This window comes from Sciurus vulgaris (assembly GCF_902686455.1).
Source record: "Sciurus vulgaris genome assembly, chromosome: 8".
Classification (NCBI taxonomy): domain Eukaryota; kingdom Metazoa; phylum Chordata; class Mammalia; order Rodentia; family Sciuridae; genus Sciurus; species Sciurus vulgaris.
This window is the reverse complement of record NC_136468.1, coordinates 36,010,008-36,031,440: the sequence shown is the minus strand read 5'-3', so window position 1 is coordinate 36,031,440 and position 21,433 is coordinate 36,010,008. Positions and strand designations below refer to the sequence as shown.

At 33.6% G+C, this 21,433-nt stretch overlaps 1 protein-coding gene across 3 annotated transcripts in view; it reads left to right on the top strand.

The window, feature by feature from the left end:
* CFTR (CF transmembrane conductance regulator) overlaps window positions 1-21,433 on the top strand; it is a 159,662-nt gene that overhangs the window by 23,151 nt on the left and 115,078 nt on the right. For all 3 annotated transcript variants that reach the window (XM_079150515.1, XM_079150517.1, XM_079150516.1), the window contains exons 2-3: window positions 5,056-5,166; window positions 8,891-8,999. In XM_079150515.1, the coding sequence (XP_079006641.1) occupies window positions 5,056-5,166; window positions 8,891-8,999 (220 nt within the window). The remainder of the gene's footprint in view (window positions 1-5,055; window positions 5,167-8,890; window positions 9,000-21,433) is intronic.

Here is a 21,433-nt window from a genome sequence, read left to right as displayed (position 1 = left end):
TTGGCCTATTTGTTGTACATCTTCTTCTTTGGAGAAATGTCTATTCATGTCCTTTGCTCATTTTAAATTTGGGTCATCTTTTTATTACTGACTTTTGAGGTCTTTTATATACAAGTCCCTTATCAGATATTTATTTGAAATTTTTTTTTCTCCTCTGGATTATCTTTCCACTTTTTTGATTTTTTTTTTTTGAAGTACATAAGTTTTACATTTTGATAACATTCAATTTATGTGTTTGTTTTTGTTATTGCTTGTGCTTTCATTGTTATATTCAAGTATATACTGCTTTTTGAGATTAGTTCTAATATGGCAAATTGAATACAAGGGTAGACGTTGGTGTTGTGGTGTTATTTATTTACATATTTTACTGTCTTTTTCTTTAATTCTACCTCTGTCTTTGAAAAATTATTTAAACATCCTTAGCTTCAATTTCTGATCTACTGTGAATACCAAAATTCAATACCAAGATTTATCTCTGGAGTTGTTGTTGTGGGCTTTAGAAGAAATAATGCATATGAAATAGAATTTTTCATGGTTCATAATACTCTATTAATGTGTTATAATCTCAATAACAAACTCTATTACTCTGAGAATTAAAGCAAAGTCAAGTAGTATATATAAAAAAGCACATGATAACGTACAGTTGTAATGTTTTATAGACAACATTGAATTTGACTCACATGAAAGCCAGGTAGTAGTCATGGTTTACCTCTAGTAGGATCTGCAACTGAGAGGTAAATATATTGGATGATGAGAAAATTTCTAGTGTATTTGAATTTGTCTACACAAAGTAGTTTAGAGCAATTTCTACTTTGTTCCTTAAGTACTAATTATTTTATGGAAAAAGGAAAAAGATTTAGTGTTTTGGTGTATTAATACATCAGATTTGGTGTATTAATACACTACTTTGTCATACAAGTGGTGATTTGAATGTGCTGTTTTATTTCATTTTCTTTTATTTGGTTAGTGAAAAAAAAAGTACTGGTAAATACCATGGAAACATGATTGTTTTTTTTTTTTTTTATAAACAAAATCATTGTGACTGAAAAAATCTGATATATGACCTTCAGAAGTTTTAGCAGATGAAAATGTCAGATGCCTCTGTTGGATTAATAAATCAAATGTCAAATGGAAGATGATTATAAGCTTTAATTATGTAGCTTTTGGAGGACAGGTTTTGTGAAACTCAAACCTTTAATAGTGGCTATAATGAACACTTTTTTTCATTATAAGGAATAACAAGGAACTCCATAAGAAAAATTGAGTTTTGTCATAAGAAATGAAATAAATTAAATGTAATATTTTGTGTGTTAAAAAATAAAATGATAACTTTTTTTTTCTTCAATGAATCTGAAATCTCTTATAGTTAAGTCTATAAGAAAGCATGTCTGGGATGCTAGGGTTTGTTTTTTTTTTTCAAAGTTGGCTTCAAACTTGGAAATTCTAAAATTCTGTATACTTTTACTTTATGGGTCTTTGCTACCTCATAACTAATAATTAGCTAGTTTCCATTAGAGATAACAAGAACTTGGAAAACTGTCACAATTTAAAAGTAGTCCAACATATAAGTCCATTGTCCATATACAGTGTTGGTTATGAAAGAAAGAGAAGGCAAGATTAGTTGTGGGTGAGAGGTAAAGATGCATTGGAAGGCAGAGGAAAGGCAAGCAGCAGTTGTTTTTGGTTGTTTCAGGTGTACTTGCTCTGCTTCATAAAACACGAGGATGTCCATTGATTTCTAATAGAAGAAATATTGAGGTGAAATTCCTGACTGGGCACTCTTCAATTCTGTCTAAGTCCATTAAATTTACTCAGAATTGTTTAAAAGGGAAGGTGACTGAACTTTTGCATTAATTAATATTTTATGAAATGTTTAAGTACAGATGTCTGAGGATTTTGTTTTGTATTTGCAAGACTGGCCTTAGGTAGGCATGGAGAACTCCTTTATGGGCAGAAATTTCATTCAGTTTATTGCTTTAATCTCAGGGCATAAACTCTTTCTCTAAGGTGACTTAATGGTGTCTGCAAAGTAAACTAGGGTTAACAGATTTTAGTTTTCATACATGTCTTAAGCTAAGTATCTATTTTAGGACACAAATATAGGTTTACTGTGGTGAAGCCACCAGGAAATACTAAGTAATATTAATAATTATACATGGCAAACTTGAATCTTTAAACTGCTGAATTTGTCTGGTTTGATGATGCTGGGTTATGGAACTCTTGATGACCAAAAGCAAATATCATGTTGTAATTCAACTTATTAAAATGACAGATTAAATGTATTATTTAACTTATTAAATGTACAGATAACAAAAGAAGACTTTTATAAAAGCAGCCCACAAATTGTGTTACTTTGAAATGAGTTAGCAATTCATTTATGGGAATGATCACCAGGTCTTAGAGATGAATCAAAAGTATTATGTTTATATTTTTTAGGAGGTTGTAGAGACACATTTTTAATTTCTTAAAAAATACTTTTTGTTATGGTATTGATGTATAGTAAAATTCTGCTCACTTAAAGTTAGTGTTATATCTTAATAATTTCAAACGTGTTAAAAACACAAAGCTTACTAATAGGTGGAACACATTATCTTTCTCACTAAATCTTCTACATGTCCTTTTCATTCTGTCCTCTGTGCTATTACCTTTGTTTGAAGTATTTCACTATCTGACAGTCAGTGGTTTGCTGCAGTTGTTTTTTCTAGCTGAGCCAATTATTACATATTTAGGAAAGTTATAAGCTTATTGTTCAACATAACCACTATTAAACATTAAATTCTTTAAACTTACCCTTAAGTTATATTTAAACAAAGGTAATAAAAACTCAAAAGTTATCACTTTCTGATTATTTTATTACCTATGCTATGAAGGTTATTTAGTTCAATGTATCTGAGTGGTGAAATTACTATAATATGAAACTGCATATCTCCTTCCATTTCTGTTCCGTGACTTCATATTTGGTAGCTTGAAATTGGTCATGGTGAGAGAGTATTTATACCACAGAAAATGACCAATGCCATAGATCAGTTTTTGCTCTTTCTTTCTGAAGAAGGAATTGTTAAATATTTTCCTTCACACCACTGCTTGCAGCCAGCTAGCTTTTGTTCTCTCTGCTTTCAGTGTCTCTTCCCAAATGTCAGTCTAACACAAGTAACCATGCTTAATTTTCTTAAATAGCAAAGGGTGAACATAGTAAAGGAAAGAATGAAGTCAGAAAAATGTAGAAAAATCTAGGCTTTGCCATTTAGTTTAGCATCTCTGAGCATGATTTTTCTCCCTTTTTGCTCTACCCACATGACCAGCTTTTCAAATTAAAATCACAGTGTGCTCATGGTTATGAAAGAGGTTTGAAAAGTGCTGTGCACACACAAATTTTTACTAGTAGCAAGCTCTTGTTTCACCTTTTTACTTCTTGGTTTAAGTTTAAAAAGGATCATAACCTAAATCTAATCCTAAATTGCTGTCTCTGTTTTCCTCAGCCTAACCGTCACTTACATTTCAGCTGTCCCGTGTATTGGTCACTGGGATGCTGAGTACCAGGTGGAGATGTCATCTTTATCCCAGATGATGCCAATTGCAGACAGGGTGTGAGCCTGGCACTTCTTGTTCTATGGCTTTCAGATGGGCCTCATCTATTTTCATTATTTTTCTCCAGGAAAAATGATCAATGGATCAGACCCAGCAATGAAGACTCAATCTAATCATTACCTTTTGTTAAAGAAAACTCTTGTTTAAATGCAGATTTGTAAGTTAATGAAAAAAAAAAGTGACATATTAAGCCATTAACATGTCAATGATATCCTCATTAATATCTTAGCAAGAAATGATTGATGGACTTACTTAACTTTCGAGCTGGTCTCTAATTAATTTAAATCTTAATGAAAGACAAATTATAGAAACATAGGAACATAGGGTGGGCCCTACCAAAGAAGCTGGAGACAAGAAGTGTGAAGAAGAATCCACACCCTTAACGTGGGAATGATGAGGTCAGACATGAAAACCATGGGCAAAGTTTTGCTCTGGAACAATATCAAAATGTTTGCATTTGGCATTACACTCCCTTTTAAAAATTTTTGAATGGCATTGCTAGAATATTTGTTCCTATTATATCTTTTATATATTATATCTTTCTGCTTGGGGCTTAAATGCTCCTTTTTGAGTTCTGGTGATTTAACATACATCACCAAAGTCTTAATGACACCAGATTTTACAATTCTCTGTAGCTAAGATGCTGAGGGAGAAAGTATAATTTGGAGAATCAATTTGAATTCAAGTTCAATTTCTCTCTTCAATAGATAAGTGAAATTTCACCTGAAGAAGTTCTCATTCTCTTAAATTTCATTTAGAAATGTCTCTTTGTACATGATTTATGTCAAATTCTTCCCCTTTCTCCTACTCCTCTTTCTTTTTTAGATTTTCTTATCTCTGTGAAGATTATTTGCCTTTCTATAATTGTTAGAAACAATGTATTTGAAAATACTGGGGTATTCTGCTTAATTATTTTCCATACCACTATCACTAATTTTCATCACAAATTATTATTCATTAGATGCCTAGAGGACAGACATGTGTAACTGTAGTGGGGTGAGGATATAAAAATAAGAAAGCTGTGATCCCTTACATGATTCAGACATGATAGTTAAGTCCACAAATTCATATAAACTACTTGCCCTCTAGCTTTAGTCTATTCCATTTATATATAGTTCATTGCTGAGTAGCTTGTATTATAGTGACAGTTATGGAAGAATGATGATTAAGCATCAGTCTTCTGTTTAGCAGTCAGGTTTTATTTTCCTTTGGGAAGTATTGTACCATCATTCCTGATCCCTCTGACAAAGAGACAGGCACATTATTTCAGAGGTGTTGATGTTTATATAAGTGTATGAGGTAGGATATGAATTCTGTTATTTATATAAATTGACTTATTGTCATATTTATGCATGCCTACTGTACTATTCACATGCCAGAAGATTTAAATTAGTATCAGATTCCACATCTATATTGGAGACCAAATCAAGGGAATATTTATATGCACTCTGCCTCTCTCTGTTTTAGCTGGACCACACCAATTTTGAGGAAAGGGTATAGACAGCGTCTGGAATTATCAGACATATACCAAATTCCTTCTGCTGATTCTGCTGACAATTTATCTGAAAAGTTGGAAAGGTAAGTACATGCAGATTATTTATTGTTGAAGAGATACATTCATATTATTATTTAGAGAACATAAAACTAGAATTTAAAGGGCTTAATTCTTAAAATGGCACATTTAAAATCAGAACATCTTATATTCTTAGTGCAGGCCACATAGCCTATCTTGAAGAGTGCCTGCCTCGCATGCTCACGGCCCGGGTTTGAGTCCCCAGCACTGTGGGTTTGCAGAACATCTTATATTCTTACTAAAATCTTGACCACAAATTAAGCAATGAAATCATGAAAGAAAACTAGCCATTTTCTTGAGAAATGACTTATTTTTCCCGAAAAACAAATTATTTCATTGTGAAAATGTATCTCTCTTTAAAGAGCATGAAGTGGATTTTATGGAGACTAAAGGAAATCACGTATTTTTGAAGCAAATCATGTGTTATGAAGCAAATCATGTATTTTTGCTTCCAAAATCTTATTATGTGAATACCAATATGGTTCCTGGGAAATCTTGCAGCAGTGGTTATTGGATATCAAGACATAAAAAGAACTCATATTTTTGAGTACCTATTCCCCAAAAGCATTATTATCTCCATCCTATAGAAGAGCAAACTGAAGCTTGAAGAGATAATGTAACCTGCCAATGAATGAATGATGTGGCCATGATTCCAACCTACATCTATACTGCCCACCTGTAGAAAAACTGTTCCTCACAGTGAAGATCTTCTCAGAGTCCCCCTTTGGTATTGGTTAGACCCCTCTGGATTGCCAGTGATGGAAACCCAATTAACTAGTTTAAATCAATAGAAAGAGGAAATTTATTGGCTCATGAAGTCAAACCATGTGAGTATCTCGTTAGATACCTGACTTTAGGGAATCTGTGGAACCAGGATCTCAAATATTACCTGGTGGCATTTGCTTTACACCGATTTATTCTCTGAGAATAACTTTCTCCATGTTTTGGATCCTTACTTAGAACTCATTGCTCACCCCTTTAAAGACCGAAGAGAAAAGAGCCCTTTGCCCTTGGCCGTACCAGAAAAATACAGACTCTATGCTGACATGCTCACCCCCTGGACTCATCTCTGTCTGTTAATGAATTAGCCTGGGTCTTGTTCCACCATTCAGTGCTTTGTTCACATTATTTTAATAAGATTTGTTTTCCATTTTTTGATATTTTCAAGGCAAAGTAAGATATCAAATCTTATTTTTCTTGATTTTATTAAAAAATAAAGCTAGTAGGAGTATCAGATTCACATTTCCAAAACCCAGGGCCAATTTCTATTGTTGAGCACTGTTGTGCGCAAGTACCACGAAGGCACAGATTTTTTGTTTGATCTGTTTTGTTTATCATGTATCCTCAAGTGCCTAGAATAGAGCCTGGCATATAGTAGCTACTCAGTGAGTATTTGTTGGGTAAATGAATGATTGAATGTGAAATGACTATCTTCATATAAAAACCTGTAACATTGTTGGAGAGATGAAATATATAAAGAACATACTGTAAGTATATCAGCAAGTTTAAAATAATATAGATAATGTAGTAAATCAATGAATGACTCCTAAATGAATACTGAAGGAAAGATTAATCAGAGTAGGGTTAGGTTCATTGAAAGTGTGTGATCTAAATACATTTTTTGAAAAGGATATACACCTAAATCTACAGAATTATCTGGCCTAACATTTCTTTTCTTCTCAGTTTCATTGTGTCTCCCACTTTTTTCATTGTCTCCTACTTTTTTCATTGTGTCTCAGTTTCAATCTTTGAATTAAACAATTTTGTTTCAATTCAATAACTCTGTGCCAGTGTAGGTTCATAAATTCTACCTTTACTATTTTTGCTTTGCTCTTTGAATCACTTCTTCACCTTGTTATTCTTATAAAATTTGGCATGTGGGCTTTTGAAACTTGGGAACTTTGGAAAGAACAACATACCATTAATAGTACTTTGTACCTCTGTGCCTTAGGACGTGACCCTGGCCTCACATGTTGTATCTGCCTTGTGACCAAGCCCCCCAGGTGGTTGCCATGTGGTTGTGGTTGAGGTCCAATGGCCCATCTGTCTGAATTTCATGACCATGAGAATGGAACCTCTAAATCACTTCAGTGTGCAAACTACATATTCATTCCATGATTGTAATTCACATATGGACTTTATGACTATAGAACTTCTGCCTTCCTGATTCTACTATGGTGCTGCTGGAGTACACCACCTAGTCTTGATGTTATCTCCTTCTCTCAATCTATAAATTGTTCAAGTCGTACCCACTAAAAAATTCCTCAACCTGACCTTCCTCTCAGTCTCCACTCCACTTCTTTTTCTGTTTCCTTTCATAGCTAACATTTCTCTGCTCTTCTGTTCTCTACACTTCTTTACCATTTATTTACATCTCAGCTTCCTGGACTTTTGTTTCCACTTTTATCATATTTCTAAAACTACATTGACCTGAGTCACCAGAAACCCTTTACTCATCAAATATAATTATGTTTTTCTATATTAATTCACCGTTGTCCACTTCTTCATCTTGAAGATATTTGTTTGCTTTACATTCCGACCCTCTTTCCTGGCTTTCCCATTGGACTCATTCCTGCTTTGATAGACAGAGGATGATTCTGCTCCATATTTGGTGTCTTATCCTGTTTTGAGTTACCAAATACTATGGATGAGAGGCAAGAGCCATGTGTGTGAACAAAAAGTGGGGATGAGTGTGGGAAGGCAGATGGGAAAATGTGACTAGGTTTTATAGATGAATGGTAGTTTAGTAAGCTTCTGGGTGAAGACAGAATCTATGCATAAAGATTTCCAAGCTTGTCTTCACATCTAGCTGTTTTCTCCCTTTTGAGTGATATACAACCATGTCTATTTAAGGTAACTTGACAGTAATGGGAATAATCATTGGTAAAATGCAATGCCTTTATCTAATTCTTTAATTCTTGCCTGTGGTTCTTGAAATTTTCCACTACTGCAGTTTAGCAATTAGGATGAAGGTAATGGATAATTTATTCCCTTGCAAAGGAAAACAGTACTTTTATTAAAAGATCAGTGTCAATGGCTTAAAATAAATCAACTGACATTCCTATAGTATTTAAAAGAAAATGAAAAGTTTATTAATTTCAGATTATTTAATTCCTACTGCAAAATTTGTAGTTTTCTTTCCTTATTTTTTTCAAAGAATTTTACTCCAATAAATGACTTCAGTACTTAAAAATGAAGTTTGATGATTTTGATTTCATGCCTCTGCTTTTAAAAACAAAGTTTAAGTTTTTCTCATGTTAATCACAGAAGGATTCACCTGACATTCTAACTTGCTTGACATTTAAATGTTGTAACATCTGTCACCGTTCTAAAGAGATAAGGATCAAGAGGTGAGGGAGAAAAACTTAAAGAGTATTTATGTGTTTAACTTTTTTTACCTTTTTCCAAGTACAGCAATATATATTCATAAATGTTGTACTTTCTTTGTCCATCCATTCCTTTGCTGTTAAAAAACCCTGCTCTTTTCTGTAACACATACAATGTGGTCTTTTCAAATCCCTGCAGAATGATATATGATGGAACATCAAATTCTGCCAAATACGTAGTTGAGAAGTTGGTATTGGAGAGTCTCCACAGAACTTTGTCTCTAATTACTTGGGTTAATCACCTTGGATACACTTGTGTGAAACAAGGTCCGTTAAGGGAAACAGGACAACTTAAATATTTGCACATGCAACTTATTGGTCCCATTTTTTTGTTCTTTTGCAGAGAATGGGATAGAGAAGTGGCTTCAAAGAAAAATCCCAAACTCATTAATGCCCTTCGGCGATGTTTTTTCTGGAGATTTATGTTCTATGGAATCTTATTATATTTAGGGGTAAGAAACTCTCATAAATATATGATGAATAAAATAATTATATTTTTGTGATTATAGAAGAATTAAGGCAATCTGGTGGGCAAGGGTAAAGATATAAAAACTTCAAACACTAAGAAACCACCTAAAAATGAGAAGCAAAAATCCTTTGGAACTAAGATGTCCCTGAACACAGGTGGCACTTTACAATTTAACACGGGCCCGGAAAAATGAATTATTTGTTTAAAAATATTTCTTTTATGATTTCAAATCACATTATTTTACCAGTACATGAGATTACAATTGCCTTTACTTTTCTGTGTTTAATAGGGGAATGTCAGGAGACATTCATTGTCGGGAGAAAATGTCAGGAGAATTAGGTCAAATTCAATAATTTATGCATAGGAATATTTGTAATATTTTGAAATCATATTTATATACTGAATTATTCAAGAAAGCATAGCAAAAACTTAACATTTGGCAATGAGGTACACTTGCAATGTATTTTCTCAGTATTCTGTGTCTTCTTCAATGTAAAAGAGTGGCATGCTTAAAAACCCAGGCTTTGTGGTATTTAAGGGCCTTGGATAGTCTCCAGTGACTCTTGGATGTGACTCTGTCTATTATTTTCTATATTATCTAAGCATCACTTTGAATCCTTAGTTGTAAACTGCAAAAGGGGGTGGCAAGTGGTAAATGTGTCCAGTCTTCAAGAAATGCCTGGGCACAACATTGCTTTGAGATGAAACAGAGCATATGAATTTTTTCATATGTCTTTCTGCTTCCTGGAGGTGGTAGTGTCATAGGCTGTCCCAAAGAAATGCCAAGTGAGTTACACTGCTTTAAGAATTTCAGTTCATACGGTCCCAGGGAAAATTCATTTAAAAATTCATCTTGACAAAGATGATTGCAATTAGGTCTAGAGTGGTTTCCTAATGCTCTTGATAATCTCCAGAAGATATTCTTCTGGCTTTTGTTGATCTTTCTGTCTATCTATCTACAGATTCATATATAAAAATAGATTCATATATGTGGATCTGTTATTTCAAAAACCCCAAGAATTTCTCCTAGGAGATGCGTGTGTGTGTGTGTGTGTGTGTGGGTGTGTGTATGAATGGAACACACATATTCTTACAGAAACCTGAAAAAGTTATGGGAAAAGTAATTTGTTAATAAATATGGCTCAGCTAACTCAAGAATTAATTATCTTTCAGCACATCTTTGAGACATTTTTCTTAATAAAAGCAACCAGAGCTTTGGGAAACAATTTTTGTTCAGTTGAGATCTAGAGTGCTAAGGGCAAAACCCAAGGGACAGGAATGGAGTAGGTGTAAAGACAGGATAAGTTATGAATGTTGCAAGATTAAAAAAAGAGATCTTAATGCCATGCGTGCTGTATTAATTATCCATGGATGGGGTGAGATGGAAGGCGTTTCTGAGCTAACCTGAGTCCTAGGCTACACCTGCGGAACCAAAAGAACGTTTGAAGGGCAAAATGTATTTCAATTCCTACTGATAGCCAACAGATTACTGGCAAGAAAAGGATTCTGGTAGGAAAAAGCAGCTGGGCAGTGTGTGTGGTGAGAAGACACAAAGAGGAAATTTTACATCGGGAATGGCACAAGGGTGTCCAGGCTATGGGTTTTACTCTTGTGGCAGAGAAAAGGTTTTGCTGAGGCCAGACAATTTTAAGTAGTAAAAATACTGAAAATTAAGTCTTGAAGAATTCAGATAACCACAGTGGCTGTTTAGAAGAGTGCAATTTTTCTAGCTTTTGATCTCTTTTAAAAAAACGAGTGTAATTACTACTTTTAGCATTTTAATAGACATAATAATTGCACATATTTATAGGGTAAAGGGTGATATTTTGATACATTTGTGTGATAAGTAATGATCAAAACAGAGTACTTACCTCAAACATTTATTTCTTTTTGGTGAGAACATTTAAAATTCTTTCTTCTACCTACTTTGAAATATACTATAAATTATTATTAACTATAGTCACTCCATGAGAACTCATTCCTTCTAATTGTAAGTTTGTACCTATTAACCAACCTTTCCCCATTCTCCTCTCCACCCCCCTTTTAGCCTCAGTTAACTTTGCTTTTTTTGTTCCTTACAGGAAAAAAAGAAGGGGTAAAAGTTCAGCCATAATAAAAAAACCCTCTATCCTTTTAAGAACTGACACCAATGCCTGACTGTTGTTTTCCTACTGGGCAGTCCTCCTTTTCATTAAATAAGCAGGGATAAATGAGTATGGATTCTTGATGTGGCTCTAACACTACTCTTGGAAATAGATGGACCTAACTTTCATAATGCCTATACATTCTTAGTCCCTCTATATCATGATAGTTGTGGTAAAATACATATTTGGTTGTTCTCAGGAGTGATCGAAAAAAAAAAGTACTCTAAAAATTTGCTCTTAATTATGAAAGGTTAAGAAAAAGGAAATGCCATCATGAAAGAGCTTTTCTCTCTGCAATACTGATGTAATTTTAAATCATATTAGCTACAGCTCGTCACCATTAACTACGCACTTGTTTTTTTCTTCATCTGACTCAGCAGCCAGATACAACATTGTCTTTAACAAAGACTCCCAGCATAGAAGAGAAGCTGGCTGTGTGAGAGTCATTTAAGGATAGTCTGAGGGAAGCTAAGAGTTCTGAAAGCATATTACTAAGAGAATATCACAACACGTTCATTATAGGAAATTCACAAACATTCACTCAAAAAGTATTCGTGATTTCCTAGGAGCCGTTGGCGTGGTTCCACCATCACACTGAAGTACGTACCAGTGCAACATCAGCGCAACTTAGGTCAGACTACCTTCATTAAGTCCCAGGAAGTTTAAGGGCATAGAGAAGTCCCGGTCCTCATTATCAGAGTCCTCAAGACCTACAGGCTGTATCGCAAAGAAAGATCTTTGTATGTTTGGACAAAACATGGGATAGGCACTTTAATACAAGCCTACTAGTAAAGAAGGAAGGGTGTTTGGGGGCATTCTGCACATGGACAGGCCCTGCCTTAGGCATTTTGACTTATGTATGTCTTTTCCATGTGATTAGATCCCTAAGGACTGCTGCCTTCAGCAAATCTTCTAGAGTTCTGCCATGTGGGATTCCTTTCTCTTCTTTCTCTGCCAACACCACATGCCCCCATATCTGGCTGTTTCTCTGACCCTGGTGGTGACTTGCACTCTGCATACCCTCCATTTCCCTTATATCCTCAGTAGTTTTACTCCCTACCAAGACTGGTATCCCCATCCTTGAGAGATTGTGCTGCCCGCTGCATTCCACATCTTCCCCCAGATCCTATGACAAGAACACTTGGAAGTTCAAAATGTCTCAATTGTTTCTTTGAAATGTAAAGGGTTTTTACTTACCTTTAGAGTAACAAGTAGTTCCTCCTCAGATAATGTGGCTTAACTGGTTTGGAATGGGACCTGGGTCAGTATATTCTAGTGTTCCCCAGGTGATTCTAATTATACAGCTAGGTCTAAGGACCACTGGTAGATAAGCACCAGTATGTACCTCAAATGACCAAACTTTCACTAGATCTAAAATGAGGGGATTGGAAGTGTTACACACAGAATTTTTTTGTTTGTTTTATTAATGATAATTCTGGAAAATTTTTAAATGCAGCTGAATTAACTTTTTTAATGATGAAAGGACAAAATTTCTCAAGCTTTTATATGCGGGCTGTTCACCCAGGGATCTAGTTGAGACCCTGCTCACCAGGTTTGGGTTGGGACTTGAGATCTGTTTCTAAGAGCTTTCAGGTAGAGATGTTTGCCCTCAGGCCACACTTTGAGTAGCTAGGCCTCAGAGGGTCCCAGCAGAATATAAGGCCACGTTAGAAGGAAGAGGGGCTGTGCAAAGAATAGACTAGTTGTAAGGAAAGATCCCTGAATGAAAGTGACAGGCATCCTACTGAGACTAAAATGCACCGAGGGTTTTATCTGACAGTTCCAGCCTTACCTGTTAACTTGGCTCCTTCCCTCCAGCACCCCCTCTCAAGACTCTCAAGACTGGAGAAAGGCAGATGTCAGGGACACGAGAGGGCAAAGCTATAGCGAAGAGAGGCCCTGTGTTTCTCTTCCAAGACTGTGACAGGGAAGGTGTTCCATCTTTTTTTTTGCAGAAACATTGCTATACAGGTTGGTTAGGCTTTTACAGATACTACTGGGAAAAAGAGGTGCTCTAAGAGCATTTGGGGGCAAACCTAGGCTAACCTAGAGATCCCATACCATGTTCAGTAGAAGATTGTATCTAAGGCAAAAGGCATCTCCTGTTCTTACATCTGAAATTTCAGAACAAACTATATTTGTGAATTAGGAATTGCCTGTGATTATATTCTTAGATCTGGGACCAGAAAGGAGGATGGGATATGATTTCTCTCACCCAAAGGGAAGAGTAGCCTGTAGCATCTGAATTTACAGATATGTTCTTTGGTTCTGGTGAAACAACATATAATCACATATGATACTTGCAAGTGTGTATTTTTTCCCAAAGGTGCAACATTATTTTTCTAACTCTCCTGAGATATGTTTATGCTGTAGTGCCACAAACCCATTGTATGATCTTGGAAAAATCCAAGAACTTGTTCTTTAACTATATAGTTATAGGGGTGACAGTACAGTGTAACATCTCTAGAATCTTTTCCATCCTTTAGATTACATGTCTGTGATATGGGGTCTAGAGAAATGGAATACACATTATTAAGCCAATATTAATTTAAAACTTGATTTGTTAGATTAATGTTGAACTGATGATATATGAATTGGTAAGCAAGTGAAAGATTGTCAGGTTGTGTTGTAACATTTTCATATTGATTTTGGGTTATGGATATGCACGTGGGCACTTTGGAGCCAAAGTCCCTAGTTCAAATCCAAGTTTTGCTTAGTCAATAGCTGTGTGACTGTGGGCAAATTATTTAAACTCATTGTCTCTGTTTATATAAAGTGGAGATAAATAATAGCACATGTCATAGATTTGTCACGAGAATTAAATGAGTTAAGCACAAAGAACAGATCCTATTATATAGCAAATGTTTGATATACATGTCACCATTACTATATTTTTAAACATTCTCTACCTAAGTGCACAAATTCTCATTATTTGTATTTACTTATTTTTATATATATGCTTTAAGCAAGTCTTGAAGCAACAATTTGATTTTTATAGGGCACATGAAAATAGTTTACCAGTGTTTGGAAGCGATAGCTACAGTCTAAGCATTACTTCAGAAATTAAATTAAATTGAATTCAGAAATTTAATTAAAATTAACATTTTAACACGTTTCATTATTGTATTTTCTGGATTAAACCTATTCATTGCTGCTATCTCTGAAAACCCAGGAGCATTTTCTTACAGAACACAAAGACTATTGCTCAGATTTCTTTCTTTCTTTCTTTTTTTAATTTATTTATTTTGATTCATTGTAAACAAATGGGGTAAAACTTGTTTCTCTGGTTGTACATGAAGTAGAGTCATACCATTTGTGTAATCATACATGTACGTAGGGTAAATCATGTTTGTCTCAATCTGTTATTTCTGCTTCCCCTCACCCCTCATTGCTCAGATTTCTAGTAAAGATATTGCCAGTAATCATTAATGAAATTAATAAACACTAAAAGGAAAATACCAAAAAAAAAAAAAAAAAAACAAACTCAAAACTTTTGAATTGCGTATTGAATCTTAAAACATGACTCAAGGGTATGTTTTTGAAACTTTGTTCTTGGTGTGAGATATATATGTATACACACACACACAAATATATATATATTATATTAATTTATATATATATTATATATATTTATAATTATATATGTATTTCAAATATATATATATTTGTATATATCTGAAAACTCTACAGTCCTACAATTTTGGAAAAATGAAGGAAATACTTTAAAAAATAAAAGTCTCGTACAAATCTTCAGTGGATTAAGCATGAGTAGGTTTTTATTTACTATGCTGAATATGGGAAATTTTTCCTTCATTCAAAAATTGCCACATGATTCTAGTGCATCAAGATAAATCAAAATTTGAGTCTCATATTTACCCTGCCAGTATCAGAATCTTAAGACTTGATTTTAATAAATAAATCAGTATATCTTCATAAGTTCTTGGGTTTATATGTTTACTTTCTTCCAATTTATCTTTTATTAATCATCATAATATTTCATTATATGAAATTTTCTACTCAAATTTTTATCACATTTTAGGTATTTTTGTTGATTATGGAAATAATCAGATAAGCACTGATTACTAATGATTATGATGTTTATCCTTCCATTTTTTTCCCTCCATGGGAATATATACTTAATAAAAAGGAAGGTGATCATTTCTTTACATAATGTGTTATGAATCTGCTTCTGCTCTTAATGCATTATAAATGCCTTTCCATGTAAGTAGATGTTTTTCCACCTGATTAATTAATGAATCATATGACTGTAGCATAATTTATTTAATTAGTTCCTCATTTTTGGATATTTAGATTATTTACATTTTTTACTACTGTAAATAGTCTTCAATACACATCCCTTTAAATAAAAGCTAAATCTTACCAGATTTTCTAGACCCTACCCTAAGTGTCAAATACAAATAAATTGACTTCTAGAAAAGTCATACTAATTTACTTATCTAGTACTGTCGTATGAAAATTCAGTTCTCACTAACAATAGATGTTACTATTTTTTAAATGTTTTTAAATTCCTAAGTGAAAGAGTATATTATTTTTATTTGCATTACATTTGGTTGCTAGTGAGTTTGAACTGTTTTTATATTGTATATTATCTGCATTTCTGTTTTTACTTCTGAGTTGTCTTTTCAAGTTCTTTGTCTATTTCTATTTTGGTGTATTTTATTTTCTTATCAGTATATGAGGGGGGGATGAAAAATCATGGAATGAAATACACAACATTACCCTATGTACATGTATGATTACATGAATGGTATGAATCTACATCATAGAAATGAATTGACGTATCCCATTTGTGTACAATGAATGAAAATGCAATCTGTAAAAAATAAAAAATAATAATTAAAAAAAATAGTTCTTTCCAAAAAAAAAAAAAAAATTGCTACCAAATCTGTGCTTCTTTCTCTTTGTTTTCTTGTTTGGCACCATACTTTAATGAAGGTCAAATATTATACAAGCACATATCTTTTTTCATTATTTTATCTTTACACTTAAATATCTAACTATTTGAAAGTTATTTTGATGTATATGAAATAGAAAACTAATATTTGAAAAGGACTATTGAGTTTTTCTTTCATTTATTGTATAATCTACTTTTTATCCACCTACTTAATACTCTATTATATATCAAAATATTACATGCATTTGGACGTGTTCCTGGATTTTCCAGATAAATCATTCTTTATCTTTGCTATTTCATGTATTATTATAACTTTATGATTTAATATCCAGTAACACACGTTATTCTTATTCCTCAAATTTTATTATAAATTTCTTTTTGTGTGAAAACTATCTATGAAATTGGCATTACAGTGTATCTTTTGTCTTAGTGTTACTATGAATGGGATAATTATTGCATTAATTATTATGTTTGGTATATAGGAATCTATTTCTTGATATAGTTAATTTTTTAAACTTTTAGATTCACTTAAAGTATTTAGACAATAATGACCTACACTAATAATGATATATTTTACTTCTCCTTTCCAATATTCATATTCCAGTCATTTTTCTTACTGAGTCACATTAGCTAGGAGTTCCCAAAAAATGTTAAGTGGTCATAATAGCCAATATTCTTGTTGTGTTTTCCTGGATATATTGCTGCTAGTGTTTTATTAATTATGACCCTGAATGTTGTTTTGAGGGAGAAATTCTTTCTCCAGTTAATGAAGTATATATATATATATTTTCAAGTTTATTAAGGACATTTATCAGACACAGATACTGACGTTTATTAGGATTTCTTTTTCATTCTTACTTAGATAATCATAGTTTCTTCTCTAGTCTGTTGGTATCCTATTAATTTCTGTCCTGGTTAAGCTGTCCTGGTTTTTTTTTGAGACAAAGACATATCAAGTATATTTAAAACAAGGGGAGCTAATGATGATGATATTACTAAATGACCGCACATAAAAGAGAACAAGGTAATTTTAAAGGTTCTTCAATTAATCATTTTACTTATATTAGCAACAAATATGCTTTGGACTTAAAATGGTAATCTTTTTAAAATTTTATTTATTTTTTACAGACTGCATTTTGATTCATTGTACACAAATGGGGTACATTTTTTCGTTTCTATGGTTGTGTAGGATGTAGATTCATACCATTCATGTAATCATACGTGTACATAGGGTAATAATGTCTGTCTCATTCAAAATGGTAATCTTTAACTTATTTTGGGATTAATTCATTTAATGTAACTACCTGCAAAATGATTCTACATATGGATGTGGGCAATCACACTTAGCCAAGGAATCCTTGACTTCTGCCAGGGGACTCCACAGACTCGGATCACATATTCGGAGATGTTATTGATGGAGGCGGTCTTCAAGATCTGCTTGCTCCACCTCTCAGTTTATCAGTGAGAAAAGTTATACAGGGAAGTTATACAGGGAAGGGAAGTGACTAAGGCGACAAAGAGAGGGTAGTTAATGTACTAGGATAAGAGCTTGAATTTCATGATCATGATCATGATTCCTGAATTTTTATTTTACTGTCAAGTTGGTTTAAACATTGGTAACTGACTTCTTTTATTATTTAAGTGAACCATTCAGTGAATTCCATCTTGTATTTTGTATAATAAAAAGTAATAAAATATTTTATTAAATATTCAAATAATTTTACATTTATCCTCATTGCATGCAAGCCTTAGTTTGTTCATATGGTTTCATGAGGGGGCAAGTCAGGAAACCTTTTGTGTCTCTGAAAATAGTCTGAATGACAGACTACTTTCAGCTTGAATATACCAAGAATAGAGGACTGTTTCTCCAGGGGTGATTTTATAAAGGACTGTACTTCATAGATTAAGCTACATATCAGTTACCACTGTTTTCTTTTCCAAATAAAAAACTCAGGTGATATCTGTAAATGGTTCTATTGTAAATATTAGAGAACATGCTGCATAAAACAGATTAGGGAAAACTAAAGGGCGGGGGATGTTTGAAGTGCTGATTTTGTCCTTGAATTGTAACAAATCTGTGGTAAGGATTGTGTTGATTTGCTATTAGCAGATGGTCCTATTATTGGAATATTTCTACAAAAATAAACTGCATCTTATTCTATGAGCATGTGCCCTCCTACAGTAATACTACCAGCATCCTTGTGAAATGCCACTGTCATTCAAAGGAGAAGTATGTCCTCTTTTGGTTGAGACAAGATGACAATAATGACAGTATATAAAATTGGCATTCCATTCAGCTTAATAAAAATTTAATTTTTTTGTTATAAGTTGCGACCAAAAAACAATTAGGCAAATGAGTGTATTGTGATAGAGATGGCAAGTTATAGAAAAGTATAATGGAGATTCAATAGCAGGGAGTTTTGTTTAAATCTCTCAGTAGGATAAAAAAATCTGTGCAAACCTGTACATTTCTATTTTGAAAAATTCTGTGCTGTAGCTCAGTGACTAAAATATTTCTTTTTTCTTCTCAGTCTGCTCTTTTTAAGCATTGCATAGATAGGGATTACTCCTTAGAAGTATTTGAGTACTTTTTATGAATGTGGTATTTATAAGTGGTTCTATATTCTTTGATACAGTCTCTACTGGGAATCTCTTTCTTTTTGAAATTGGTGTCAAAAAAGAGATATGCTTTTGGTATACATGACATAAGCAACTGATGTCAAGGGCCAGCAGTCATGGTTCATACTCTTCCAATTATTGTCTTAGGGTGAAGAAGAAATGGTGCTTTATCTTGTATTCATGGAAAACACCAGTGTTCCCTGCTCCCTGCTTCATGGCCAAACGGAATACTTCTGACATGAGTAGCACATACAATTCAAGTTTTCTTTAGTGAATTTGTCAAACTATCAACACATTTTATTTGGTTAGGATGCTAGCAATTTTCTTCTCAGTATCTACCTGTTCGATATAATTCAAGCTCATATTTAAAATATGGCTTTGTGAGAGGAAAGAATTAATATTCCACCATTATGATGATTTTGGACACATTTTTAAAAAGTTTGAATACTTTTTACATTCAGAGCCTTTGTTTATACAGTTATGAAACAGTATGAGCTACAGAATGAGAAGCTACACGAAGCTATGCATAGGTTATCATTGTCTGTGGGGGTAAAGTTGATGTAGAAAACATGGTCATCCGTTGAGAATGCGAGAGCTGGTGGTACTGGGCACTTGTGATGTAGAAAAGACTGTGTAGAGAATGAAAAAAGAAGCAAATTAGAGGTTATTGGGTATTGCTTAGAGTAATGTTGAGAAATAGCAGGGTGGGGCTTGGAAATATCACTTGAAATGAAACCAATTAGTAGAACATCTTCTTCTTGTAGGATTTAACCCCAGATTCTCCTTTCACTAGGTCATTGTTAGAAAAAATGGGGGATTGTGTGTTTTTCCCCTTATGAAGGAAATTTATTAAGATGGGTAAGAATTACACCTCCTTTATTCATATCTATTCCTATATTTTCAGGAGAAAGGGTAATGAATTAGATGGACAATTTGTTTTTTGTATTTGATGGAGGACCTTGAGGAGTTGATGAGTTTTGGGGAACTGGCCTGAGGTGGTGCATTCTTGGCAGACTTCTTGCCTGAAGTCCATGCTATCCCAGGCAGGGAAAGGAATGGCATCCCACATGGCTGGCTTTAAATTTCACCTGTCCTGGCATGCTCCTCCCTCCTGTCACCAGCTCTGCCTTGTGGTGGTTGCCCTGAGTAGCTGTGTTCATTCTGAAAATAAAGTCATCACTCAAAACACTTTTGAAAATTCTATTTTCTTGTTACTTCAAGTTGCTTTGTCTCTTTGGCCTCAGTTTCTACATCTGCAAAGTAAAAATAAAAATGCCTACTTTTACTCCAAAAGTTGTATGAAGTTCAACGGGAAATGTTTTAGGAACTGTTCAGTGTCATGTAGGTGTTACTAATTAACAAATTATTTCAGAATGTACACTTTTACTTTGTGGTCACGATCCACCTTTTAGTTAAAAATACCTTATACATAAACTTGTCTTCAAATTACTTTTTCTAGAGATTAATGCTTTATCTGAGGTGCATGTAGTAAAGATTTTCTCCCAATCTGTAGGCTCTCTCTTCACATTATTGATTGCTTCTTTTGCTGAGAAGAAGTTTTAAATTTTGAATCCATCCCATTTATTGATTCTTGACTTAACTTCTTGCACTTTACGGGTCTTGTTAAGGAAGTCAGATCTAGGCCGATATGATGAAGATTTGGGCCAACTTTTTCTTCTAGTAGTTGCAAGGTCTCTATAATAGTGCCTATGTCTTTGATCCACTGTGAGTTAATTTTTGTGCAGGGTGAGAGATAAAGGTTTAATTTCATTTTGTTACATGTGGCTTCTCATTTTTCCCAGCACCATTTGTTGAATAGTCTATCTTTTCTCCAGTGAATGTTTTTGGCACCTTTGTCTAATATGAGATACCTGTATTTATGTGGGTTTGCCTCTTTGTCTTCTCTTCTGTACCATTGGTCTATGTGTCTGTTTGGGTGCCAGTACCATGCTGTTTTTATTACTATAACTCTATAGTATAGTTTGAGGTCTGGTTTTATGATGCCTCCTGCTTCACTTTTCTTGCTGAGGATTGCTTTGGCTATTCTGGGTCTCTTATTTTTCCAAATGAATTTCATGATCGTTTTTCTATTTCTATGAAGAATGTCATTGGGATTTTAATATGTTATATTAAATTTGTATAATGCTTTTGGTAGTATAGTCATTTTGACAATATTAATTCTGCCTGTCTAGGAGCATGAGAGGTCTTTCCATCTTCTAAGGTCTTCTTCAATTTCTTTCTTTAGTGTTCTGTAGTTTTCATTGTAGAGGTCTTTCACCTCTTTTGTTAGATAGATTCCCCAATTTTTTTTTTGAGGCAATTGTGAATGGGGTAGTTTTCTTTATTTCGCTTTTAGTGGATTCATTACTGATGTATAGGAATGCGTTTGATTTATGGTTATTGATTTTATATCCTGCTACTTTACTGAATTCACTTATTAGTTATAAAAGTTTTTTGGTGGAATGTTTTGGATCTTCTAGATATAGAATTATGTCATTGGCAAATAGTGATAGTTTGAGTTCTTCTTTACTTATTTGTATACCTTTAATTCTTTCTTCTTATTGCTCTGGCTAGAGTTTCAAGGACAATGTTGAATAAAAGTGGTGAAAGAGGGCCTCTTTGTCTTGTTCCAGTTTTTAGAGGGAGTGCTTTCAATGTTTCTCCATTTAGAATTATGTTATTACATGCATCTCAGATAAAACATTAATCTCTAGGATAAAAAGAACTCAAAAAACACCA